General features: G+C 55.4%; 1 protein-coding gene across 1 annotated transcript in view; it reads left to right on the forward strand.

Annotated features, from left to right (window-relative positions):
• NRG2 (neuregulin 2) overlaps positions 1–19,452 on the forward strand; it is a 237,864-nt gene extending 218,412 nt beyond the window's left edge. Inside the window, exons 6-11 of the mRNA XM_046666162.1 lie at positions 1,959–2,035; positions 11,596–11,698; positions 13,874–13,997; positions 14,343–14,470; positions 15,550–15,777; positions 18,327–19,452. Of these exons, the coding sequence (XP_046522118.1) occupies positions 1,959–2,035; positions 11,596–11,698; positions 13,874–13,997; positions 14,343–14,470; positions 15,550–15,777; positions 18,327–19,095 (1,429 nt within the window). The 3' untranslated portion in view covers positions 19,096–19,452. The remainder of the gene's footprint in view (positions 1–1,958; positions 2,036–11,595; positions 11,699–13,873; positions 13,998–14,342; positions 14,471–15,549; positions 15,778–18,326) is intronic.
• The last annotated feature ends 481 nt before the right edge of the window (positions 19,453–19,933 follow it).

The raw sequence follows: 19,933 nt of genomic DNA on the forward strand, positions 1-19,933 counted from the left end.
TCACCCCTAAAAGTGTTGCTTCTCGTAAATTCACTTCTCCCCCTCTAGTCCCCATCCCAAGAGGACATTAGTTTCCGAGAGCTGAGGAAGAAGAGCTGAGCCTGACTGAAGCTGGTTGGGAAGTCTTAGTCACTACCTCCATTTTCCTGGGCTGGGATGAGTGGGGATGAAGGCTAGGGATCAGAGAAGGATGCATTGACAAGGTGGTAGCCTCCTCCTCCGAGCCACCCTGTTCAACAGGATGAGCATGAATCACCTTCATTTACAGCCCCCCCACCTTCTCCAGACACACTTCCCAGCCCTCCACCACCACCCACTGGCCAGGCATACCTGCACACACTGCCACCACCGCAAGGACCAGCCTCCCGCCTCCCTTGAGAGAGAGGCCATCAAGACCCAGAGAAATTCCAGCTGTCTGCTCACCAGCCACTCCCAATCCTCCAGGCTAGATTGGGGGCCACAGGGTTTTCGTGAGTGTCTCTATCACAGCCACTGGCCACTACGCCCTATCTGCTCAAGCAGCTGCTGATGGTTGGAATGCATTAGAATGCTCAGAGGCAGAGTACAGTCACCTCTGAGGAAGTCTACTGATTAATGGTGAACAGTGGCCTTTTATTCAGGGGACGCTGGTGATGGGCTTACCTAATTTCCAAAGGAAAAAGAGGCAGAGGCAGCATAGATGCATCCTTCAGTAGCAGGGTGGAAGGGTCAGTCTGGCCCTGTCCATAAGCTTCCCTTAGGTATCTGGTTCTGCCAGGGTTCAGAATAGAGTGCAGGGCTGGGCATGTCTCCCAGAAATCTGCAAGTGAGGGGCTCACTTGAGGAGACAGTGGCAGCCAGAGAACAGAAGGAAGTGTACCTTGGGGATAAGGACAAGGTCAGGGAGATGGGAGGGGGCGGTGCTTTGCAGCTATAGAGGAGGCAACGTGGGAGAATGTGCTCCCACCAGAGCCAAGCAGTGATAGAGGAGCAGGTCATGGGGAAAGAGCAGGTGTCCCAGGCAGCCAGTAGGCCCTGACATGGAAAAGGCTGCAGGGTCCCCAGGGAGCCTGCTCCAGCCCCTGTTGGGGTTCTTGCTACCTGAGACCAGATGCCCCACACCTAGCCTTGGCAGACCAGCTTTGGAATGCTGGTGATTCTGGCTCCTCCAGCCTCACCTGTTCCCCACTAAGCTTTTCCTATGTATATTGCTCTAGGGCAGCCTTCCCCAAACCATATTCACAAGGGTTCCTCAGAAAACAACTTCCATGGTCAAATAAATTTGAGACACAATAGAAAGTTCAGCTCTTCCTGCCTACAAAACTTTTCATAGCCTTTCCTATGCCAGCATGCACTGCAACTCTACAAGGAAGCCTGGGAATGGATTTCCTAAATTTATTTGGCCACAGAACCCCCTTTGAGAGAACAGATGAGACTCTCCAAGGTCCCTTTTGTCGTGGGCACACAGTCTGGGAACAGCATTCCAGAGTTCTCCTTTGAGCTTCCTGGGGGCTGTTTCATGGATGACAAAACCTGCCCAAGGCCCTAGAGAGAATCCTTTGGTGAGACCCAGAAGGAGTGGCTCCCTAGAACTTGGGGTTCTAGAAGGCTCCCTGCACCCTGCCTGGCACCAAGGAGCTACAGTTCGGGCTTCATGGGGCCTCAGGCAGATTACAGGGGCAGTCTCCACAACCATTAGGACAATTAGGCAATAAGTCCCCAATTCCCCCACCCACTTCCCCAAATCATTCTCCTCCCCACCCCCCACCTGCCCCCACCACCCCGGAGCCACATCTGTTAGAGAGATTTTGAGGGAGATTCCGAGCCTTCCCCCGGCCCTGACTGCAGCCCCTTCAGGACGAGTGTGCCCCAGCGCCCGACTCGGGTTTCTCACTCATCACTGTGCACTTTGATTTCTAACCTGAGCCTCGTGGATGATGCCAGTTTGTTCTGTGATTTTTCCCCTTTTCCTTCTCCAGATGTCCAAACGGATTCTTCGGACAGAGATGTTTGGAGAAACTGCCTTTGCGATTGTACATGCCAGATCCTAAGCAAAGTATGTTTGAAGATACAAACACGAGTCCCCGCTCCTTAGAAAGCTTCCGGGTGCAGTCCCCCCGATGTAGGGCGTAGGGCCAGGGGTGTTGGTTGTTTTGATCTTTGGCTGTTTTGTTTTGTTTCTCTTTTCTTTTTTGTATTTTGGTTTGTTAGTTCTTTTGTTTTGTTTTGTTTTGCTTTGTTTTTCATTTTTGGCCTAATCCTTGGGTTTAAAGTTCAGGGCTGCAGGTAAGGGGCTAGTGGCAAGGCCAGTACAAATGGTAACGGTGGCCAGGAGCCCAGCTGGCATTGGCAGGAGCCCGTGCCGGGGTGTGGCGATGCCTGCGTCTTGCTATCCTGGCTCTCTCTTTCTGGTTTTCTTTCTTTTGGTAGGTGTCCTGTGGGATACACCGGGGACAGGTGTCAGCAGTTCGCAATGGTCAACTTCTCCAGTATGTCTCTTTCTTCTATTTCTTTTCTTCCCTGGTGACTGGCAGTCTCCCCCTGCGGGAGGGATGGGGCCCTGCTTAGAGAGACTAGGTGGGGACGTGGGCGTGTCCTGGGCTCCTCTCAGTCCTCAGTGCTCACCAGAAGCCTGTGCGGAGGAGACCGATACACCCCCTGCCACCCCTGCCTCAAACGTCGCTGTGCTGCCTGGGCTCAGGCATGCTGAATTCTCTCTGCAGCCAGCCGAGCCACGCTCGGGCCTCTTCACCCCTCCTGGGGTCAGGCAGCCCGGCCAGAATGGCAAGAACCATTTGCAGAGCACTCTCCTGCCTCTGAAGGCCTAGTTGAGGATGTCAGGCTGCCAATGGGGCCAGGCAGTGAGTGTGTGCAAGTGTGTGCTGGTGTGTTTGAGAAAGAAACAAGTTCTCAGAAAGCCTGCCTTCGGGTCTGGCCAGAGTTTGTTTTGGTTTGGTTTTGGGTGATAGGGAAAAGTGGGGAAGGGGGACTGAGGGAGAACAGGCCCCAGGACAGTGGTTTCCATACAGGCCAGAGACTGGAGACCTTTATGTGGCTACAGGATTGGGAGGTTCAAAGGGGGTGGCTGCAGATGCTAAAAGATAGAGGGAATGAGGAATCCGGGATGATTGGTGACTCTCTCCAGGCCCTCTCTCGGCTGAGTCCCCATCCAGGACTTCATTCCCTTCCTTTCTTCCACTTCTGAGGTTGGAGCTTTCTGATTTGCACAATTTGCTGAAAAAAAATGTGAGCCCTGCGGCCAAAGGATGAGGCCATAATAGTGGAGTGTTTATTTGGGCTGGGAGCAGTTCCTTTAAGTGCCACCAGGTGGAGGTGGAGCAAAACAAAAAGCCATAGGAAGGCCACGGACTCCGTCTGGGGCCCAGTAGTCCGTTGGCCTGCAAGGCGGGATCCTGTCGCCCATCCTCCAGAGCACACTAGGCCCCTGCTCGGCCCACCCCCGGCCTCCTTCTCTCCAGGGAGGACAGCTGGGTCCCATGAGGAGTTAGGAACCAGAGTGATGGTGCGTGGGCATGAAGAGGCGGAACTCCAGGAGAGGCCAAGGGTGGGACCCAGGGGACCATGTAGGTAGCCCTTGGAGAAAAGGGGTTTGGAGGTTTGGGTCTCAGGGTGGAGAAATGAGCCTTCCCAGTCCAACTCAGGCCACAGCACAAATCCTAGAAATTGCCACCACTCCCACCCCTACTCTCACCTCCCACCCCACCCCCACTCTCACCTCCCACTCCACCCCCACCCCCAGCCTGGAAGCCAAGACTTGGAAAGGAAAGTAGAGGCCCCAGGGAGGTGGGGGCTGGTCCACCCACCTGGTCAACTATCCTAACAGAGTGTGGGAGGCAGCGCTCTCCCCCAGCCCCTTCACTTGGAGGCCAGGGAGGAAGACTGTGGGGATAAGAACAGAGCCTGAGGGCAGGGCATGTGGCCCAACAGAATTCTCCAGAGCCCAGGCTCCGGAAGAATCGCAGAGTCAGATCCAGCCGCACTGATGACCGTAGGTCAGGAGGGGCCTTAGAAGAGAGTAGAGCAGCCAGGCCGAGGCTGAGGACCAGGGGAGAAAGGCCCAGAGCCTCCCTGGCTTATGGGACTGTTCTGGACAGGGAGTCCCGGCCCATGCTGATCAGAGCAAAGCAGCAGAGCCTTCGGAACTCGGCCACTGTCCAAGCTTCTCTGCCAGCTGGGCTGCTTCAGCTTTCAGCTGAGATCTGCTGGGAGCGTCAGCAGGGCCCCAGGAACCCAGAAAAGAGCCTGGAAATCCAGCCCCAGGCCTTCCTGCCTAGTGTTATCAGGATCATTGCTGTTGGTGAAGGATTTATAGTCTTCAAGCACTTGGCCCAGAGCACTTCTTGCACTGCTCCATCAGATAATTATTGAAAAGGTAGTGAAAAAGTGCTAGCTTCAATGTTCAAGCTTTGGATTCAGATAGACCTAAATAAAAATGCCAACTGCTGTGCTAATTCTGGGGCCTCATGTAACCTCACTGAGTTTGTTTTCTCATCTGTAAAAGGGGGATAACGTTTATGCCTGCAGGGCTGCTGTGCGGATGAAATGAAGTGATTCATATGAAGGGCTTAGCAGAGAGCCTGCCACTGTTGTTGCAATGCAGAGTGGCACCTCTCTCAGCTACAGCTGGAATGAGGGTGGGGACAGGAGGGCCAGCATCAGTCCCCTGGAGGCTGACTCCTGGCACATCCTGAGCAAAGTGTCTGGTCTTGCCCCTCTGCCCAGACAGCCTCTGGACCAGGTTATCTTTAAGCAGAACTCACAGAAACAGAGCCTGTGGCCACAATAGCACTTTGAGGCTTCTCCTTCCACTGACCGCCCCTCTACTTCCCAAGAGTCAAAACTTGTACATCTATATACCCCCCTGTAAAAGAGCACACACACCTGCAGACATACACACAAACACACAAGCACATACACATGTGCAAAGACGCACACATTTGCTCACACCTGCACACATTTGCACAAACACAGAAGCATGTGCTCTGGGGCCCACCTCATGGCCTCCTTGTCCAGACCCCTGTGTATCACAGGACATGTCCAGGATGAAGACTTTGCATATTGTCTGGTAAGCCTCACCCTGTTGGGAGTCCAGCATCAGGTTGCCATGGTTACTGGTCAATATGCAAATTTATGCCCAATAGGACCTGTCTGTGATTCAGTGATGCCGCTCCATCCTGGCTGAGTGGCAGCCAGTGAACATGATGAGTGGGAGACTGTTTTCTTTGCTGGAACAGACATAGCTACAGGCCCCTCAGAATTCACCCCCAGAGAGAGGGAAGCAAGGTCAAGCCCACAGTGACATCACCAGTCCTGCCAGCCACCACCAGTCCACCCAAAACAGTACTGGCCTTTGACTCAAAGGGCAGGCCAGACAGGAGCCCCAGAAGCTACTGTTGCTACTTGGTTGTGAGAGGAATGATGCAGAATAAAATTTTTAAATGGCTTTGGGAGCCCTGCTCACTTCTCCAGATGGTCACTGTTCTCAGGAATAGCCAGTCAGGCCTGCCCAGAGATTTAACAGGCAAGAATAACCATGGCCTGACTTAGCCCCAAGAGCCTGGAGACCTGGCCTCCAGTCTCCCTTCTGCCTTCTAATTTGCTGTGTGACCTTGGGTAAGTGTCCTAGCACCACTGGGCCCCAGCTGCCTCACCTAATACAACAATAATCAAAAGTGAGGCCCAGACTAGCTCTATGAACCACAGTCCTCTTAGTGCACGGGTGCTATGGTCAAGCTGGGCTTTTCTCTCTCAGAGGAGCATGGCTGGATAACCAAATGATGTGAGCTCTCTCGAGCTACCTGGAGGGTCCCTGGGGCCACAGGATTAACTCAGTGAGAGTTGCCCCAAGGACCCTTTGAGTTTGTCAACTTTGTACTGTTCACTTAGCCCAGCTGGCCAGCCGTGGGAGGCCCTGGGAGAGGAGTGACCTCATTGTGCCTTTGGTGACTCCTGCCTCCAAGCAGTGAGAATAAGACTGCAGAGAAATCACGTTCAAGATCACTCCCATCCCCATGTTTAACAGGAATGCACAGAGGGCTTGTGTTTGGAAGGGCTGAGTTTATGCTTCGGGGGTGTGGTCTCTGCATGGAACTGGGGGTCAGAGCCCCAGGATCTTCCTCAAGGCTGTTTCAGTCAGAGCCATCTTGGTCCCTGGTCCGAAGCCGCCCTACTGTCCTGCAGAACCCTCTGGAATCCCTATCAGGAAGCAGAAGAGAGATCCAGGGATGGATAATGCACAGGACTTCCTGCGATATCCCCCATGTTCTCCTACCTCTGCAGGAGATGAGAACATCAGAACACAATTTCACCTCCCCCTGGATCTAGGCAAGCTTCCTGTGTATGTGGGAAGGCCTTGGAGTGGGCGAATCTGAGCTGGCCAGCCCAGGGCCCTTGCACATGCACTGAGCCTCATGCTGTCCCGGCCTGCTCCCATCGTCCTCTCACTGTGTGCAGGCACTTTTCACAGATGAGGATACAGAGATTATGACGTGCACACATCCACACAGCAAATTAGGGACAAAACTGAGACTCCAGGCCTGCCAACAGGTGCCAGCTGCTACATTAGAATGGTAGGTGAGCTTTTCAAAAGCACTGCTGAAATTTCTGGACTCCCACCCCAGAGCCTGATTCCATTGATCTAGATGATTCTGAAGCACGGCCAGGTACAGACCTCCCAGAGATGCCATGGCCAGGCCCCATCCCCAATTCACAGAGACGAGACTGAGAGCCAGATAGGCTAGGTGCACTCCGGCTCACAGAGCAGGTCTGTGACAGAATGACCCTTGGGCAGGGCCCTTTCATCTAACCCTTTGATGGCATGGGTGTCCACCTCGCAGGGCCCTGAAATCATACATTTACCACATGATCCCACTTCACTTGGTCCACCATGTAAGGGGCACAGGTGTTCCACAAGTGAACCCACTCGCCTCTTTCTCTGAGTTGCAGCTTGCTTCTCTAAGTAGTGAAATTAGTCTTGGACCCTGAGGCCTAGCCCCTGTAGGCCTCTTGGGTGTTGGAGGTGTCAAGTGGAGTAGTGACCTGCCACCTGGAGCCTCCTCTCCTCCCTACTCCTGCTCCCCATAAACTCTGCATCTCCATGCCCAGGCTTCTGGTGGATGGGCAAGCCAGCTAGGCCTGTAGGGGCGCCAGGGGGACAGGGACAAGGGGCCAGTCTGGGTAGCCCGTGCCCTCATTCTGATCAGAAAAAAAGGGCCCCATGAATGAACTTGGGGTTGGGCAAGCTGTCTCCACGTGGGGCTTGAGAGTGCTGAAGGCCTGGCCCTGGAGCTGGGAGAGGGAGAAAGGGGACTCCTCCAACCCCCGCCCCCACTCACCTTTCCTCCCTGGGGACATTTGCCAACTGACTCTTGCGCCTCTGCCTCCCCACCAGGTACTAACCCCACAGCTCATCTCTAAAGAACCTGCCCTGCCTGCTGATCCTAACATTTCCTCTCTCCACCCCTCTCAGGGGCTTTTGGGGACTGGGTGCCAGGGAAGGGGCTCAGAAGGCCGGGAGGGGACACCACTAACCTGCTTTCACCTCACAGGCTGGCTGCTGGTGTCTGAAGAGTCCTGACCAACGTTTCTCTCTCTCTCTCCCGCCTCCCCTCCCCCATCTGTCTCTATCTGTATCTCTCCCTCCATCCCTTCCCCTCTCTGACCCTCCTCTCTTCTGCACTGCCAGAGCACCTTGGATTTGAACTAAAGGGTACGGAGCCTCTATGTATCAGTCTGCACCATCCACACAGCCCCTCTCCACAGCCTCTGACACCATGTGTGCTGGATGCTTGGTTTCCTTTCCAAAAAATGGAAAAGGGATGATTCCAAAAATCTCCCCTGGCCCCATCCAGATGTCTTATCATAAACTATGTTGCTTTGGGGGAAACAAGAGAAGCTTGTGAACAGCAGGGTACGCTAGTGTTCGGAGTGTGCCCCCAGTGTACAGTAGCGCCCCCTTGCCTGGGGCCCATCCCTAGGAGGCCTCAGAGGGGAGAGGCCTCCTGAGCTGTGTGCAGCCCAGTGGGCAGGCCAGATAAGAGACAGGCCCCTGGGAGAGCCGGTGTCCTCCTGGTTCGGAGAGTTGTGCAGAGAGGCATCCCTTTCAATTTGACTCTAATCCTCCTTCCTTTTCCCATTTCCATTTCCATTGCTTTTCATTCTGCATCAGGCTGGCTGGCTACAAATGCCTATTTGTCTCTGCCCCCTGCCCTGTGTCTGTCTGCCAGGCTTTGCCATCTGCTTGAGGCTGTCACTCTCTCTGTGATCTGTCCCCATGATGGCACATGTGTTCGTCTATGGGCAAGACCAGCAAGGGTCTGAGGTGGGCTGGCCTTTGGTGCCTGCCCTCCTGCCCCCCAGCTCAGAAGCTTACCTCCCTCTCGCTCTGCCCTCTGGCCCCTGGCCGACGCCTTGGGCAGGAGGGGACCTTGAGGGGTTGATCTGTCCAGCTCTCTGGCTTTGTGCAGGGACACTCCACCCTGGCCTCAGGTGTCCAGACGTATTCCAGCAGGAGAGATGCAGGGGCTCAGAGGCATTGAAGCCTCCATGGGGTCAGACCTTTTCATAACTGTGGAGCCTGCAGTTACAAAAGGCTGTTCTCATGGCAGGTTTAAAGGCACTAGTTCCCCCGCTACCCAGCCCCTTTCAGCTGTTCGCAGTAAAAGATAGAGCTAAAAGTCAGCGCATAAGAGTGTGTCTGTCCATCTGCTGGCTGTGACGGCGTGGGGAGGAGGGGGTTTGATTCTGTGCGGTGTCTGTGTGATTGTGGAGGGTGTTCAGGGGTGACCCTGTAGGTATGCGTGTGTGCATGCTGTCATGGGGGTGAAAACATTTCCACCTGGTCAGGGCTCTCCGTGCAGGCTGCAAGCACACAGGGGCAGCGGAATATCTTTGTGCCGAGGGTTGAGCGTTGTGCAGGTGGGACTGTGAGGGCGTGAAGGCGAGTGTGAATGTATATGAATATGTGTCTTTCTTTAATGGTGGTCTGTATGTTCACTCACTCACCAACTCAAAAAATATCTACTGAACCTCCGAATTTGCCAGACTCTGGCACACAGAGTCCTTGCCCTCCTGGTGCCCAAATTCACAGGGTGAGACAGACAACAAACAAACCGGAAAGCAGTTGGGTGGTGGTGAGTGCTATAGGGGAGACACATGAAGGTATGGGACAGTGCCTAGCTGGGCTGGGAGCTACTTTAGCTAAGTTCCCAGGGAAGGCTTCTTCAGTGAGGTGACATTGGGCTAAAACCTGATGAAAAGTAGCCAGCCTTGCAAACAACTGGGAGAGAGTGTTTGAGGCAGGGGCCACAGTGAGTTAGAGGTGGTGTAGTTGCAGTGGGCTTGCCTTGATCGATGGATGGAAAGACTGCAGCGACTTGGGAGCACAGTGGACATGGGGAAGAGGACCACGGATGAGATCTAAAAGGGCCTCATAGGCTGTGGTAAGGCTTTGGGTGGTACTCAAATTGCAGGGGGAAGCCATTGTGAGTTTTTAAGCAGTGGAGTAAAATGATCTGCTTTATGGTTGGAAATTACTGTGGCTTTTGGACAGAGAATAGACTGGGTCAGCAGACAGGGTGGGGAGGGTGGCCAGCCATCCAGGTGAGAGACAGCATCATCTTGAACTAAACTGGAAGCAGTGGAAATGGTAAGAAAGGATCAGATCCAGGATCTGCTTGGGAGGTAGAGCTGAAAGACTTGCCAATGGGTCAGGTATCAGAGTAGATGGGAAGAAAGGGAGCAATCAGGGTTGATTCCAAGCTTTGGGGCCTGAGCAACAGGAAAGGTGGCGCTGCCACTGAAGAGATGAGAAGAGCAGGGAGCAGGTTTGGAAAGAGGGCGGGGAATCGGTGCTTCTATTTGGCCATGGCTCTTGGATATGGGACTGGAGCTCAGGGAGAAGTCAGGGCAGGAGACATAAAATTGAAAGTCAGCTACATACCGATGGTATTTAAAGTCTGAATCTGGGTGAGATCACGAAGGGAGAGAGGGCAGGTGGAGAATAGAAAAAAGCCTGAGAGCTCTGGGCCCTTCTGCCTCGCAGCCCACATAGAAGAGGATGAAGCAGCACCTGAGACAGAGATCAGCCAATGGCAGAGGGACAGAGAACAACCATCTAGGGGCCGTGGGGTCAGCTGAGAGGGAAGCACATGACCACAGGACTTGGCAGCAGGAGGTTGTTGGTGACCATTGCCACAGTGGTCTCAGAGGAGTGATGCAGACAGATGCCTGACTGGAGAGGACTGAGGGGTGGACGGGGATGAGAACTGGAGGCAGGATGCGGATCACAGAGCCCAGAGATGGGGGTCTGGGGTGGAGGGCTGTTCAAGACTCCTCATGATCGTGTATAGGTGGACATTGCGTATGTGTGCGTAAGCGTGCGTGTGTGTGCACGCACGTGTGCATGCTTCTCTGGACGTGTGTGTGAGTGTATCTTTGTGAAAGGTCTGTCTGTATATCAGATAGGCATAGTCCTAAAGGTATGTGAGTCTGGAGGGTTGGTACCCCTGGGTGTTTGCTGGTGGGTATAACTCGGCCACAGGAGATGCTGCAAGCCCAAGGGCTTAGGGAGATTTCCCAGGGCTCTGCCAAGGCGTTGGGATCCAGCCTCCACTTATCCCTGCGCTGGCGGGAGGGGAACCATGTGGAGGGGCCAGCCAGCAAGTGTGGGTGGGCGCAGGGGTGGGGTGTCTAGGATATAGGCCTTGACCATGGCTGGTGCTGTCACCTTTTTCCTTTTCTTCCTCCTGGTTTTCTCTGTTCTAGAAGGGTAGGCATTGCCCTACCAAGAAGTGGGAGGTAGAGGGGATAGTCAGGTCTTTTTGAGCTCCTCCAAAAGGGTGGGGGCTGCTCCTTGAGCATAAGGATTGTCCTAGATGCTAGGGGGCTGTGCTGCCACTCATGGACTTCTCACAAGCAGAGACAGGGAGGGCTGGAGCGGGCCATGGCCACAACCCTGACCAGGCTGTAGGGATAGACAAAGGCCTTTCTCCCCACGCCCCTCCCTGGGCCTGGTCTGCTCTGTCCCTGCTCCTGGCCCTGGCATCCCTCCTAAGTCCAGCGTCTGAGTCTCATGTCCTGTTGCTAGCCCAGAACAAGCCACTCTCCACCTTCTTAGGGAAGCTGAAGTGGCAAGCCAGGCCTTTGCCCAGGGTCTACATGTTCACTGCCCTGAACAGCTCCCCCCAGTCCATCAAGGCTCTTTGCAGCTGCCAGGCCATAGTGGGGCAGGGCAGGGTTGCTGGCCAAGCTTGGTTGCCCTCCCCTATGACCTTGGGAATTTCACCTCCATCCCAGCCCCCCAGACCCCCAGCCCTGTGCATTTTCCACCCATGTGCTCCGGGCAGGTGTGGGGTTTGGGAAGGTAAACTCAAGGGTAGTCACTTGTGACCAGATCCATGGGTGGGTGGAGATCAGGGGAGCAGAAGGCAATCCAGGAGGGAGGGGACTGGCTGTGGAGGGAAGGGATGGAAAGCAGCTGGGTAGCACCTAAGCTGGAGGGAGCCCGAGGCTTTGGGGGCATGGGGGAGGGTTTCTGCTCCACTGTCCCCAAGGGTCTGCCTCCTTCCCTGCCCCTCACACCATCTGCCTCTGCAGAAGCCGAGGAGCTGTACCAGAAGAGGGTCCTGACTATCACCGGTATCTGCGTGGCTTTGCTGGTCGTGGGCATCGTCTGCGTGGTCGCCTACTGCAAGACCAAGTGAGTGTCAGGCACTCAGGCCGGCAGCAGGCCAAGCAGGGATGGGCCTCCAAGACTGCCTTTATGGGGACAGCCTCTACTCCCCACCCCACTGTGCCTGGCCTAGCCACCCCCCAAAGGCCCCAACTGCCCCTTTAGAGACCTCTGTAGCTGGTGTGGGGCCAAAGTGCTGGGCCAGGAAGCAAGAGCAGAGGGTGAGGGAGACGGGCCCCAGAGGACTGCACAAGAATGGTCATGAGCACAGGCACTGGAAGAAGACAGATCTGGGTTCGAATCTCTGCCATTTCCCTTGTGACTCTGAGCAAATTGATGAACCTCTCTGAGTCCTCATCTGTAACATGGAAATGATCCTACTGTGTACCTCAGAGGATACTGTGAGGGAGCATCTGACCTGTCAAGTAGGTAGGCACTGGGGTAGTGTTGGGGGACAAGGAAGCACAGAAACGAAGGCTACATTCCCAGGACAAAAACGGACACCTCGGAAGGCACTGCCTGGTCCTACCTTGGGAGTGGTCTAGGCAAGAACATAGGGAAAGTGGGGATGGGCCACCTCTGAGCAGAGGAAATGTGGGGACAGAACCTCCAGGCAAGCAGATGAAAGGGGCAGACAGGGGTCTGGGGAGTTCCAGTAGAATAGTGCATACTAAAAGACAAATGCAGAGGAGGGTCAGCTGTGTTCCTGGGGCAGGACCAGCCCAGACTAGTTGGAGGAAAGGGCTGGGGTCAAGAAGAGAAGGGGCATCAGTCTAAAAAGACAGCTGGAACCAAGATGACACCACAGGGCCTTGAATGCCAAGCTAGGGAGCCTGGGTTTATCCTGCAGATGATAGGGAGCCAATGAAGGTTGTAGAGTGATGTAGTGCAGAAAAAATGACAGGTTCATCACACCTGTTCTTATCTGGAATGTAAGGGTCTGGGCATAGCCACCATTTAGGGGCCTGAGCCCCTGGGTCTTGACTCCTGCTGCCCCTATCTATAGGATCTAAGGCCCTGCCAGCCTTGGGAGTTTGGGCTCAGGGAGTCCAGAGAAAGAGAGTAGGCCCAAGTCAGAAAATTGAGGTCAAGAATTGGGGGACAAGCAAGCCCCCTGTTCTAACCCCCACTGTATTTACTCATTTCTTCAACAAACTTTCATTCAATGCCTGCTGACACCAGACCACGCACCAGGCATAAGTCCAGTGCTCCAAGCAAGATATCCAGTGTCACAGGACACATTTCAGGGGTACCAACCTCGGCCAGAGGGCAGGAAGGGTTTCCCTGAGGAGGAGCATTTAGGCTGGGCCTCATCAGCAGGAGTTAGCAGGTGAAGAGGCAGAGAATGTGTTCTAGTTGGATACAATAGTAGGTGCAAAGACCCAGAGGCCAAAGAGGGTGAGCACCGTGGAGGATCAGAAATAAGCCCTCCAAGGTTGCAGCAAGCTGGGGTGGAGAGAAGGTAGGGAGAGAAACGGGACACTGAGGGCCAATGAAGGGTTTTAAACAGGGGAGTGACAGGATTAGACTTGTTGATGACAAAACAAATGTACTGAGCACTTACTATGAGCCAAAGTAAAGTAACCCCACAGGCGTTGACGCCCTGACCACAGCCCCCTGTGTTATGTCGTTCGTAGCACTTTGCTGAAAGTATCTTATTCGTTTATTTATGTGTTTATCATCTGCATCCCTTACTGGCCTGCAAGCTCCATACGGGCAGGAATTGTGTCTGTCTTCTCCCTGCTCCAGAATAGCCCCTGGCACAGAGTAAAAACCCAAGAAATACCAAATGAATGAGTGAGTGGGCCAGCACTGTGCTTGAATATTTTATCTGCTCTCAGTCCTCAATGGTCTTTGGAGTGGGTAAATGATCACCCCGCTTTGCAGGCAGGAAAGTGAAACATGGAGAGTTGAAGTAGCTGGCCCAGGGTTACACGACTGGGAAGCACTGGAGTTCTACTCGCGGCAGAGTCAAAGCTCATTACCACTTCGCTCAGGTCCTGCTGAGTTCAGGTGGTGGTGATGGGGTAGCGGGTCGATGGGAGGGTTCCTGGCTGAGGGAGGCCTGAGCACCGGGAAGAGGAGGAGCAGGAGACGCCCAGGGCAACCCAGGGCAGAGGTAGACTGGTTCCCCTGGAGGGACAGCCAAGGAAGTTCCTGTGCGCGGGGGCGTGCCAGGCTAACGCTCCTTCCCCTGTGCAGAAAACAGCGGAAGCAGATGCACAATCACCTCCGGCAGAACATGTGCCCAGCCCACCAGAACCGGAGCTTGGCCAACGGGCCCAGCCACCCCCGGCTGGACCCTGAGGAGATCCAGATGGCAGATGTGAGTGGTGTCCCTGGGCCTCCCTTGGAGCCCTCGCTGTACTGCCAGGCTTCCTGTGCCCCCTAAAGGATGGGCCAGGGCAGCAGCCAGCACATCCCACGCTCTGCCTTGCCTGCTAGCCCAACCTTGCCTCACCAGGATGACTGGCCTGGCTTTGCTCACTTCCTTAAGGAAGGGAAGGGGGCTTGATTTGCTGGGGCCATCCTGCCCCGACATCAAGTCACTTATCCCATGGACCACCTCCACAACCTGGAGCTTAGTGCCTTATTTTCCCGCCCCCACCAGGAAGGAGGGCAGATTCGGTCACCTGTGACTAACTCCCACCCACCTCTCTGTCTGTTCCAGTACATCTCCAAGAACGTACCAGCCACAGACCATGTCATCCGGAGGGAAACTGAGACCACCTTCTCCGGGAGCCACTCCTGTTCTCCTTCTCACCACTGCTCCACAGCCACACCCACCTCCAGCCACAGGTGGGCACCACCAAGGCTCACACAGACTTGCAGATTCCTGTGTGCACACCCACAGAGAGCATGCGTACATGCTCACACACCTGCCTGGGGACACACAGAAACTCCCCAGCCAGGCTGGGCTCTGTACTGAGGACCCCTCTAGTGGGAGGATGGAGGTGGGGGCCTCAAACAAGAACCCCCCACCAAACCTTCGTCCAGATCCTCAGGGGAGTGGCTTCCCTTTTCCAGCCCCAGAGGAACAGTGGCGTCAGTGCTCCCACCTAACATCTAGCTGTGTTTGGACCTTGGTAGCACCACTTTATCTGGCATAAAGTGCCTACTCACTCAAACACCCAGAGCTCTTTGATGCTCTTCTCTCCAGCAGTGGGGAGGATTGTCTACATAGCACAAGGGCTCGTAAATCTAGAAAATAACATGGCTGACCCCCTTCTTCTCTGGGGAGCAGCATGGAATAGGCAGGGTCCCCATGTATTGGCCTCTGGGGCTGGGCTCCTGCATAGGTGACTAAGGACCACGGGAGTAGAAGGGTCCCAAACAGGGGCCCTGGGGTGAGGCTAGGGGAAGGTTGGTTGCATGGAGGAAAGAGGCTTGCGCACATTGCAGCTCACGCACCCACAGGAAAGACCCAGCCCTCCTCCTCCTCGCGTTGGGGTTGGGCATTTGTGATACTACACATCAGCCCAGAGTGGAGAAGGGCAGTGAGCGGAGGCTGGCCCGGTGGCACAGTGGTTAAGTTCGCACGTTCCCCTTCTCGGCAGCCTGGGTTGCTGGCTCAGATCTGAGGTGCAGACATGGCACTGCTTGGCAAAAGCCATGCTGTGGTAGGCATCCCACATATAAAGTAGAGGAAGATGGGCATGGATGTTAGCTCAGGGCCAGTCTTCCTCAGCAAAAAGACGAGGATTGGCAGTAGTTAACTCAGGGCTAATCTTCCTTAAAAAAAAAAAAAAAGGAGGCAGTGACCAGAGGGAGCCTGAGATGGAATGAAAATCCAGGGAGGGGGTCGGCCTGGGACCATACCTGCTGGGCTGCCCTGGCCCTTCCTGACCCCTCACTTCACCCCCATCTGGCTTCCCCAGGCATGAGAGCCACACGTGGAGCCTGGAACGTTCTGAGAGCCTGACCTCTGACTCCCAGTCAGGCATCATGCTGTCATCAGTGGGCACCAGCAAGTGCAACAGCCCAGCGTGCGTGGAGGCCCGGGCGCGGCGGGCGGCAGCCTATACCCTGGAGGAGCGGCGCAGGGCTGCCGTGCCCCCTTACCATGACTCCATAGACTCCCTGCGTGATTCCCCACACAGCGAGAGGTCAGTTTCTACCCTGAAACCTGTGCCCCACTTTGGCCAGAGAGCTGGCACCACCAATCCAGGGTTAACCCTTAGGGCACCACGGAGACACTCATCCCCATTTTTCAAATGGGCAAAGTCCCCGAAAGGTTAAATGATCTGCTCAGGGTCATTAGCATGTTAATGACAGGCTTGGACTATGGCTGGGCTAGTGGATCCTGGTATGGAGTGACCTTCTAATTTAATTGTCCTACTAGGACTCTTTTCAGAGTAGAAGGGGATGTTATCATAAGTGCCCCGGAAAATCAGGAACAAACAAAGGTTGTCCTGGACAAACCAGAACATATGGTAGCCCTACCCTGGTGTCACCTAGAGGCCTCATGCCCCAGCAGGAAGAGAAAGTCAGTAAGACTAAGCAGATTGGAGGGTAGGAGGGAAGGTTGTCTGCGAGGAGACTGACCAGTGCAGGATGGGCATGACCCAAGAATGACCGCAGGCCCAAGCAGTATCAGCATCAAGGCCCCATGGATCAACATGCCATTGGGTTCCCAAGCAACGGATACAGGAACCAGGAAACTCTCCTTCTTCCCTGACTCCAAGCCAGGAGTCACAGGGGGCCAGCACCCTACTTTGCTTGGCCCATGAGTGGCCTTTGGCAAGTGGGATCTTTGGGAGGAGAGCAGAGGGAGGTGCACAATACTAGGAACTCCAGGCGACTCCATGCTGGGCCCGTACTGGCAGGCCGGCCTGGGGATCCGGAGATGGTCCACCTGGTTCTTGCTTCCAAGGAGCTCCCAGCCATGGATACAAACCACTGAAGCTTACAGCTGCCTGTAGAAAGTGCTAAGCACAGGACACTCCACGAGGGCAGAGAAACTCAGTCTGACTGCAGGCTCTGGGAAGCAGCTAGGTTTTCCTTTCCAAGCCCAGCCCCAACACCTGTGTGATTTGGGGCAGGTTGACCACCTCTGTGTCTTTGTTTCCTCAGCTGTAGGATAGAGACGACAATACCTATCATGCATGGTTCTTGTGAAGGGCACCAGAGATCATGTGCACAAAGCTCTTTGCCTCCTACCTGGCATGGAGCTGGTGCTCACTAGGGGTAGCTCTTGTTGTCAATAGCAATAGGACTCCTTAATGGTCGGGAGGTACAGAGATGGGGAAAGCATTCCAGGCAAGGGGAACATCTTGAGCTATTCCAGCAGAGGCACTTAAGAACCTGGCTGGTGAGTGAGGTGCCTGGAGCAGGGTGGGCTGTGAGGAGAACGGAGCTGGGCCTGAACAGGCAGTCTGGGACCAGCTAGATGGCTGATGACCCCAGGCTTCTGCTTAGGAGGTGGGCCCTCGGTGGGTAAGCAGGAAGGGCCTCTTTAAGCAGAGCTGTGACTTTAAAAGATTGCTCTGGGAATTGCATGGAGTGAAGGAGGAGAGACCCTGGGGTGGGAGAATGATGAGAGGACAACTAGGCCCAGGATGGGATAGAGCTGGGCAGAGGTGTGTTCCAGGAGAGGGGGAATGGGTATGACTTGGTGGTTAATGGACGTGCATGTGGGAGAGGGAAGAGAGGGGAGTGAGGTGGTTCAGAAAGAAAGTAATGGGGACTGCAGAGAGCAACAAGATGCCCAGCTCTATGGTTTAGAAGAGAGGCATGGAGGTAGGTAGTCAGTCCCTGTCTTGAGGTGGACAATGGTCAGGCAAGAGGCTGATGGACTTAGCAAGGGGGATGTGGAAAGAAAAGAGACCGGTGCCTGGGACCCATACTGAGAGATAGTAGCACAGGCAAACTTCTGAAGGAACTGGTGGTCTTTAGTCCCTGGCAGAGACACTTCCATAGGGTCTTGGTAACTGTCAGCCCTGTGCTGAGGACCCATGCCTGAGGTGTGAGCAGTCACTTCTCTGAGGCAGTTTTTAACTTCAATATAAGAAGGAATATTTCCCCTGCTGAAGCTGTCAGCCATGAGATGAATTGTCCATGCAGGGACAATGAGCCCAAGTCACAAGGGTGGCTTAATAGGGACCAGTGGCTTCTGGAATTGGGGAGTATGAAAGTCCTGGTTCTTGCCTGGCCTCAGCTCAAATCTCAGCTCTACCATTTCCGGGCTGTGTGAACCTTGAATAAGTCACTTAAATATTCTTAGTCTCAGCTTCCTCACATGTAGTCTGAGACTAACATAAGGGTCTTACTGAATTACTGTGTTAGGTGCGATCATACATATAAAATTCCCACAGCCTGAGCCTGACCCAAAGTAACCATTCAGGAATACCGGGGACTGTGAGCATCCCCCAGCGAAGGACCTATTCATGGAGGCTTACTGGATCAGGCAGGTACTGGGCCATGACTTCCCACTGATACATTTATGGAATCGTCCCAGCAACGCTATGGAAGGAGCACCGTGGTTATCCCCGCTTAACAGATAAGGAGACTGAGACTCAGAGAGGTTAAGGAAATGCGTAAGGTCACTGAGGATTACCACCGTCGTTCTCGCAAGCGGGATCACAGGCCTGACCACTGCTTTCCGTCGGGGTCCGCCCCTTCCGCCCCCCGCCCACCCCTCTGCCTCTCTCCGCAGGTACGTGTCGGCCCTGACCACGCCCGCGCGCCTCTCTCCCGTGGACTTCCACTACTCGCTAGCCACGCAGGTGCCGACTTTCGAGATCACGTCCCCCAACTCGGCGCACGCCGTGTCGCTGCCGCCCGCCGCGCCCATCAACTACCGCCTGGCGGAGCAGCAGCCGCTCCTGCGGCACCCGACTCCCCCCGGCCCCGGGCCTGGATGCGGGCCCAGCGCCGACATGCAGCGCAGCTACGACAGCTACTACTACCCCGCAGCGGGGCCGGGGCCGCGACGCGGGGCCTGCGCGCTCGGCGGCAGCCTGGGCAGCCTGCCCGCCAGCCCCTTCCGCATCCCCGAGGACGACGAGTACGAGACCACGCAGGAGTGCGCGCCCCCGCCGCCGCCGCGGCCGCGCGCCCGCGGCGCGTCCCGCAGGACGTCAGCGGGGCCCCGGCGCTGGCGCCGCTCGCGCCTCAACGGGCTGGCGGCGCAGCGCGCACGCGCGGCGCGGGACTCGCTGTCGCTGAGCAGCGGCTCAGGAGGGGGCTCGGCTTCGGCCTCCGACGACGACGCGGACGACGCGGACGGGGCGCTGGCGGCCGAGAGCACACCTTTCCTCGGCCTGCGCGCGGCGCACGACGCGCTGCGCTCGGACTCGCCGCCGCTGTGCCCGGCGGCCGACAGCAGGACTTACTACTCCCTGGACAGCCACAGCACGCGGGCCAGCAGCAGACACAGCCGCGGGCCGCCCCCGCGGGCCACGCAGGACTCGGCGCCGCTCTAGGGGCCCCGGCGCCCCGCCGCTCGCCCGCCCCACTGTCTTTCGGGAGAACAGAGACCACCGACTGGAGAGAGAAAGGAGGGAAAAAAGAAATAAAAATATTTTTATTTTCTATAAAAGGAAAAAGGTATAACAAAATGTTTTATTTTCATTTTAGCAAAAATTGTCTTATAATACTAGCTAACGGCAAAGACGTTTTTATAGGGAAACTATTTATATGTAACATCCTGATTTACAGCTTCGGGAAAAAAAAAGAAACAACAAAAAAAAAAGAGAGATGGGCCAATTTTTTGACTCTTTAATAGAAACCTATATTGTGGTGCCTTTTGCTGTACGCTAATCTGGAGCTCCTGGAGAGAAGTCTGGGTTGCGGGGTGGGGGTGAGGGGAGGGCAGGATCCTGAGCTGGCGGGGTGAGAGGAAGCCGGGAAAGAAGAGGCTCCCGGGGTCTGAGGGGGGCGGGGGACGGGGGGCAGGGTGAGGGATTGGCCCTGGGGAGGAAAGGAGGACTGGAGTAGCTTTGTCCCCGTGCAAGATGTTGAGTCCTGGGCCCCCTGAGGAGAGGGCGGGGATCCTAGGCTTGGAGCTAGAGTTGGGGTCAGGTAACGTCCAGGGGGAGACTAAGGCCCAGCGACAGCAACCAGAATGGGGAGGGGGCCTCCCCGCTCCTCACAGCTGCTAAGGGAGGGGCACTGAGAAAGAGGTCTTCCCGACAGTCCCGGCCCCAGGGAGGGGGCAGCTCTGCCAGGGCCCCAATGTTCGCGGCTCCTCCTCCCCCATGGCCTCCAGGACGCCCCTCCGTCCTCTGCAGCACCTTCGTTTACAGGTCGTCTTTTCTATTT

Source organism: Equus quagga, chromosome 7 (genome assembly GCF_021613505.1).
Source record: "Equus quagga isolate Etosha38 chromosome 7, UCLA_HA_Equagga_1.0, whole genome shotgun sequence".
In the NCBI taxonomy this organism is placed as follows: Eukaryota; Metazoa; Chordata; class Mammalia; order Perissodactyla; family Equidae; genus Equus; species Equus quagga.